At 39.3% G+C, this 7,872-nt stretch overlaps 1 protein-coding gene across 1 annotated transcript; it reads left to right on the forward strand.

Moving 5' to 3' along the window:
• The first annotated feature begins 7,088 nt into the window (after positions 1–7,088).
• LOC119042917 (60S ribosomal protein L23a-like) lies at positions 7,089–7,608 on the forward strand. The gene has a single exon (XM_037136728.2). It carries the CDS (start codon positions 7,089–7,091, stop codon positions 7,560–7,562), a length of 474 nt encoding a protein of 157 aa, XP_036992623.2. The 3' UTR covers positions 7,563–7,608.
• The last annotated feature ends 264 nt before the right edge of the window (positions 7,609–7,872 follow it).

Consider the following 7,872-nt stretch of genomic DNA (forward strand, 5'->3'; position numbering starts at 1 on the left):
GGAGTAAAGATAGCCTCTTCAGCAAATGGTGTTGGGAGAACTGGACAGCTACATGCAAAAAAATGAAACTTGAGCACCAACTTACACCATACACCAAAATAAATTCAAGGTGGATAAAAGACTTAAATATAAGCCATGACACCATTAAAGTCCTAGAGGAGAACATTGGCAAGAAAATCTCAGATATTCCACGCAGCAACATTTTTACGGATATGTGCCCTAGAGCAAGGAATATAAAGGAAAGAATAAACAAATGGGATCTCATCAAAATAAAAAGCTTCTGCATGGCTAAAGAAAACAGTATTAAATTAAAAAGACAACCAACTGTATGGGAAAACATATTTGCCAATGATACCTCAGACAAAGGTTTAATCTCCAAAATATACAAAGAACTTACACGACTCCACTCTAGGAAGACATCGAACCCAATTAAAAAATGGGAAAAGGACTTGAACAGACACTTCTCTAAAGAGGACATACAGAATATCCAGAGACACATGAAGAGATGCTCAATATCGTTAGCTATCAGAGAGATGCAAATTAAAACCACAATGAGATACCACTTTACACCAGTCAGGATGGCTATAATAGACAAAGCAACAAACAACAAATGTTGGAGAGGGTGTGGGGAAAAGGGGACCTTAGTTCACTGTTGGTGGGATTGTAGACTGGTACAACCATTATGGAAAACAGTATGGAATTTTCTCAGAAAAATAAAAATTGACCTGCCTTTTGACCCAGCAATTCCACTGCTAGGATTATACCCCAAGAATCCTAAAACATCAATTTCAAAGAACCTATGCACCACAGTGTTCATAGCAGCACAATTTACAATAGCCAAGAGTTGGAAGCAACCTAGGTGCCCATCAGTAAATGAATGGATCCAAAAATTGTGGTACATATACACCATGGAATTTTATGCAGCAGAGAGAAAGAAGGAACTACTACCTTTTGCAACAACATGGATGGAACTGGAAAGCATTATGCTGAGTGAAATAGGCCAGGCATTGAAGGACAAATACCATATGATCTCACCTTTGACAGGAAGCTAAAGAATAAAACAAACAAGCAAACAGAATAAAAACAAAGACGCTGAAATAGAGAACAAGTGGGCAGCGACCAGAGGGGAGAGGGAAGGGAACTTAAGGGGAAAAAGGGGGAGGGATTTTGAGGAACAAGTATGAAAGACACAGAGATGAGGACTGGGGGCGGGGGATGGGAGGGAGGGGGGAGACCGGGCGGGGGGGGGGAAGAGAAAAAAAATGTAAAAAGAAAAATCCCCTGCTATGTAAGGGTCTTAGATCATGGCCCTGTGCCCATTACTATCACCATATTCAAACCATCAGAGTGGTAAGAGGATTGAATTATCATCCAAAAAAGACTGGTTTGACTCTCAAAATGACTGTTAAGAAGTACCCTTCCCTATGTCAGAAGCATGGGAACTTTTTGGTTTTGATGTTCTTTTTTTCATAGATTAAAAAATAACAAAAATATGAAATAGTCTGTGATTTCCTGCCATGTCAATCTTACTGTTTCCCTTACTAGACCATGTAAATTATGAAACAAACTATTTCTAATGAAATATTTTTCTAAGGAAAGACAATGTCTGACAATTTTTCCAAGTATACTAGCCATATATCATGATACTTCAATTAACAAATCTTCAAAAGCCAATTTTTATTGTAAAAATAAAATCACCCTGGGATAAGAAGAATTAGGATAAATTCCAGTCTCTCTAGCAAGGAGTTAGAGGTGATAATAACTTAAGAGGAAAAAGAAAGCTGTATCTGAAGTACATGACATGAACCCAACAGAACAGAGTATTGTGTACCTGGGCCGAGAGTGACAAGAAGAGCAACTGTGTGCCAGTAGGGATTGGCATATTATCCCTTGGGTATATCAGTGAGCACCAAGATGTACAAAGCAACACTACCATGGAAAAATGAATCTAAAATGCTGTATCCTAGATCTCTTAAATATTGTGACCTCTTGTGGCAATGTTTCTGACAGCAAAACCTATCATTAAAATGCATAATCTTTATCAATACAGGTCTATATACTTTGAGTAGACACTTGGCCTTTGGATGCACTTTATCTTTAAAACCTACATTACAGTCCTGGCCAGGTAGCTCAGTTGGTTAGAGTGATGATCCAATATGCCTGGTCAGGGCACATACAAGAATCAACCAATGAATGCATGAATAGGTGGAACAACAAATCTCTCTCTCAATTAAATTTTTAAAAAGTAAAAAAAGATATTGGAAGGAAGATGGCAATGGATTAGGAGGGAGCAGATTCCACTTCCCTCTACACATGGGACAAAAACCTAGCTGATCTACAGAGGAACAGAGAAAACAGGTAACAGTACTCCAGCATATATGAAAATAAGAGACCAAAAATTGTAGCAGACACTAAAAAGCCAGATGGTAAGGAGAGTGCTTCAGGATAATAAGGTCCCAGGGACCAGCATGGGGACCAGGATGGCTGTAGCCCCAGACCCGGCACTAGCACTGGGTCTACCACAGATTCCTTGGGAGGGGTGAGCCTGCCACAGAGTCCTTGGGAGAGAGCTGGGTCAGCTGCTCCCTCCCTCCCCAGCCAAGCAGGGTTTGAGCAGCACCAGGAGAGACCTGGTTGCTTAAAGTTGTAGAGAGGGGAATAAGGACAAAGAGGCAAACACACAGGGGCTGTGATCACCCACTGAGTCTGTGGTCACCAGCCTGGGAGAGTTGAGAGTAGCACAGTCATGGGCATTGATTCCAATAGTAACCAGTCTGGCTGGATAATTAAGCTATACAGAGTGGAAGGCTTGAGTAGAAATAATTTCTCAAAAAGAAAAATTGTTTGGGGAATTCTTCTGCAACAGCCACTTGGCCTACTCCCCTCCCAGTCAGGCAGTGATCTGGAGGTTACAAGATTATGAGGCCAGGGGGTTACAAGGAAGGTTGCTTCGGAAGGCTGCGGGGGAAGACCCTGTGAAGCTTCATAGCACTAGGAAGGGACCGAGTCAGCCTGGCTGAGCATCCACACTCGCACCATGCACCCCAGCCAACAGCGGTAACCCTGGGGAAAGAGCCTCTGAAGAAGACCTGGATCCCACACCAAAGGTGCCAGGAAGAGGCAACAGAATAGCTCTAGAGAGTGTGTGCACAGGACTAGCTGAGTAGGCATTGGGAAGGGAGAAAAGCCATATCAATTGCCCCTCAGCCTGCTGCAGCCAGCAAGACCAGAAAAAACGGTTTGGGCCCTGGCTGGTGTAGCTCAGTGGATTGAGCACGGGCCTGCGAACCAGACAATCGTGGTTCGATTCCCAGTCAGGGCACATGCCAGGGTTGCAGGCAGGTTCCCTGCAGGCCAGTTCCCAGCAGGGGACGCACGAAAGGCAACCATACATTGATGTTTCTCTCCCTCTCTCCTTCCCTTCCCCTCTAAAGATAAATAAATAAAATCTTTAAAGAAAAAAACAGTTTGGCCAGTTTGAAACAAATAAGAGGTGTTTGGAATTTTTTTTTTGTGCATGTATTTTTTAGTAATCTTTTATTTTTTATTTTTATTATTGTTTTATCTTTTAGTACCTTTTTCATCTCTTTTCTTCTTCTTTGTTTTATTCCTTTATTCCCAATTTTATCTCTTCTTCCTCCCTTCTCCTACTTTTTTTTTAAATACCCACAAGTGAAACCAAAAAATCTGGAACTGTGAAAGGACCAGAGTTACACCCAAAGAGGGGGCATCCCAACAGTAGACACAGTGGGACAAATTTCACTTTTCTATTGCAGAGAAACTGCAAGTTTCTGCATATTTGCATTATATTTTTTCATTATTCTTACATCTTCTATTTTATAGTACTTTTGTATTCCTCTTCTTTCTGTATAGTTTTCTTTGCTTGACTTGTTATATTGTTTCATTTGACAGGTTTCTCCTGTTCTCTCTTTCACAGTGTATTGCTAATTTACTGTCCTTCACTTCACTTGTGTTCCATTAGCACACTACTCAACATCCTACACTCCCTATTCTTGTTATCTAGATCTCAGAGGTTATGTCATATGATTGTTGCTCTAATATTATTGTAAATAATAGCTGTTCCATACAATTGTAAATATTTCACAACACCCCTCCCAGATCTTAGCCCACTCAACGGTTTCCTGAATTCTATTACTATAGTGGTTAACTCTATTCTCTCTCTCACACTACACCTATTTACTATCCTTTACTCTCATCTTACCTCAGAATCTGACTTCTCACAACTTCACTGCTTTCTAGACCCAACTCACAAGCCTTCCCTCCCCAACAAGAGTCTTACCTTCTTTCCATTCTTTCTAAAAAGTGTATGGATGGGTGGAATATCAAGGTTAACACTATAAATAGCCAGAGGATCCCCTATCTCTGCCAGCTGCTACTGTAAATATTATACAATACTCTCCTGTCTTTATCAAAAGATAAACAAAAACTGACAAGCTTTTAAGCAAACTCATCAAGAAAAAAAAAGAGAGAGAACCCAAATAAACACAACCAGAAATGAAAGAGGATTAGATTACAGAGGATGTAACAAAGGATGTGTTACCAGATTACAACTGATAACACAGGAATACAAAGGATTGTAAGAAATTACTATGATGAACTATATGCCAAGAAATTTGAAAACCTAGGTGAAACGGACAAATTTCTAGAAAAGCAGAATCTTCCAAAACTCAATGAAGAAGCAGCAGAAAGCCTGAACAGACCAATAACAGCAGATGAAATTGAAGTAATAATCAAAAAACTTCGGACACACAAAAGTCATGGACCAGATGGTTTCCCAGGAGAATTCTACAAAGCATTTAAGGAAGAGCTAACCCCTATTCTTCACAGACTATTCCAAAAATATACAAAATCATATTCAAGACTCCCAAACTCTGTTAATGAAGCCAGCATCATCCAAATCCTAAAACCAAGATAAAGACTCAACAAAGAAAAAAACTTCAGGCCAATATCATTGATGATCATAGATGCTAAAATCCTCAACAAAATTTTGGTAAACCACATCCAGTAACACATTAAAAACATAATATGCCATGACCAACTGGGATTCATCCCAAGGATACAAGGATGGTACAATATTCGCAAATCAATATATGTAATACACCACATAAACGAAACAACAGGCAAAAATCACATGATCTTATAAATAGGTGTGGGAAAACCATCTGATAAAGTACAGCAGCCACTTATAATAAAAACACTCAGCAAATTGGGAATAGAGGGAGCATTCCTCAACATAATAAGGACCATATATGAGAGACCTACAGCCAACATCATACTCAATGAGCAAAAACTAAAATCTTTTCCACTAAGAGCAGGAAAAAGACAAGATTATCCACTTCCACCACTTGTATTCAACATAGTATTGGAAGTTTTACCACAGTGATCAGGCAAGAAAAGGAAATAAAAGTCTTCCAAATCAGAAAGAATGAAACAAAATTGGCATTATTTGCAAATGACATAATAGTGTACATAAAAAAATCCTATGGACTCCAGCTAAAAAAACTGCTCAACCTAGTAAGTGAATGCGGCAAAACAGAGGGATATAAACTCAATATCCAGAAATCAAAGAAATTTTTGTATACCAACAATGAAACAGCAGAAGCAGAAATCAAGAAAAAAATCCCATTCAATATAGCAGCAAGAAAAATAAAATACATAGGAATAAACCTAACCAAGGAGGTAAAAGACCTGTATACAGAAAACTACACAACACTGAAGAAGGAAATCAAGGAAGACACAAACAAATGGAAACATATACCATGTTCATGGATTGGAAGAATTAACATAATCAAAATGTCCGTACTACTCAAATCAATTTATAGATTCAATGCAATACCTATTGAAGTACCAATGGCATATTTCACAGACATAGAACAAACACTTCAAAAATTTATATGGAGACCTAAATGACCCCAAATAGCAGCTGCAGTTTTGAGAAAGAAGAACAAAGTAGGAGGAATCACAATACTTGGTACCAAACTGTATTACAAAGCCACTGTAATCAAAACAGCCTGGTACTGCCATAAAACAGGCACATGGACCAATGGAACAGAAGAGAAATAAACCCAAGTCTCTACCATCAATTAATATTCAACAAAGGGGGCAGTAACATAAAATGGAGTAAAAATGACCTCTTCAACAAACGTGATGGAAGAACTGGACAGCTACATGCAAAAAAATGAAACTCGAGCACCAATTTACACCATACACCAAAATAAATTCAAGGTGGATAAAGAATTTAAATATAAGACATGACACCATTATAGTCCTAGAGAAGAACATAGGCAGGAAAATCTCAGATATTTCACGCAGCAAAATTTTTACTGATATGTTCTCTAGAGCAAGGGACATAAAGGAAAGAATAAACAAATGGGATCTCATCAAAATAGAAAGCTTCTGCATAGCTGAAGAAAACATTATTTTAAAAAAGACAACCAACTCTTTTGGAAAACATATTTGCCAATGATACCTCAGACAAAGGATTAATCTCCAAAATATACAAAGAACTCACATGACTCCACTCTAAGAAGACACCCAACCCAATTAAAAAATGGGAAAAGGACTTGAACAAACACTTCTCTAAGGAGGACATACAGAACATTCAGAGACACATGAAGAGATGCTCAATATTGCTAGCTATCAAAGAGACGCAAATTTAAACCACAATGAGATACCACTTTACACCAGTCAGAATGGCCATCATAAACAAAGCAACAAACAACAAACGTTGGAGAGGTTGTGGATAAAAGGGGACCCTAGTTCACTGCTGGTTTGATTGCAGACTGGTACAACCACTATGGAAAAAAGTTTGGAATTTTCTAAGAAAACTAAAAATGGATCTGTCTTTTGACCCAACAATTCCACTGCCAGGATTATATCCTAAGAACTCTGAAACACCAACCCAAAAGAACCTATGCACCCCAATCTTCATAGGAGCACAATTTACCATTGCCAAGTGCTGGAAGCAACCTAGGTGCCCATCAGTAAATGAATGGATCAAAAACTATGGTACATTTACACAATAGAATTCTATGCATCAGAAAGAAAGAAGGTCCTTTTTCACGAAGATGGCACCCAAAGCGAAGAAGGAAGTCCCTGCGCCTCCCAAAGCCGAAGCCAAAGCAAAGGCTTTGAAGGCAAAGAAAGCAGTGCTAAAAGGCGTCCATAGCCACAAAAAGAAGAAGATCCACACATCACCCACCTTCAGGAGGCCTAAGACACTGTGGCTCCGAAGGCAGCCTAAATATCCTCGGAAGAGCGCCCCCAGGAGAAACAAGCTTGATCACTATGCCATCATCAAGTTCCCCCTGACTACTGAGTCAACCATGAAGAAGATAGAAGACAAACAATATACACTTGTGTTCATTGTGGATGTCAAGGCCAACAAGCATCAGATCAAACAGGCTGTGAAGAAGCTCTATGACATTGATGTGGCCAAGGTCAACACCCTGATCAGGCCTGATGGGGAGAAGAAGGCATATGTTCGACTGGCTCCAGACTATGATGCTTTGGATGTTGCCAACAAAATTGGGATCATCTAAACTGAGTCCAGCTGGCTAATTCTAAATATAAAAATTTCATACTAAAAAAAAAGAAAGAAAGAAAGAAGGAGCTCCTACCCTTTGCAACAGCATGGATGGAACTGGAAGGCATTATGCTGAGTGAAACAAGCTAGGCAATGAAAGACAAATACCATATGATCTCACCTTCAATAGGAACCTAAATAACAAAACCAACAAGCAAAATATAGCCAAAGACACTGAAATAGAGAACAGGCAGACAGTAACCAGAGGGGAGTGAATTTCAGGGGAAAAGGGGAAGGTTTTACAGGAACATGTATAGAGGACACAT

Source organism: Artibeus jamaicensis, unplaced genomic scaffold (assembly GCF_021234435.1).
Source record: "Artibeus jamaicensis isolate MK-2021 breed Jamaican fruit bat unplaced genomic scaffold, CSHL_Jam_final scaffold_378, whole genome shotgun sequence".
Lineage (NCBI taxonomy): Eukaryota > Metazoa > Chordata > Mammalia > Chiroptera > Phyllostomidae > Artibeus > Artibeus jamaicensis.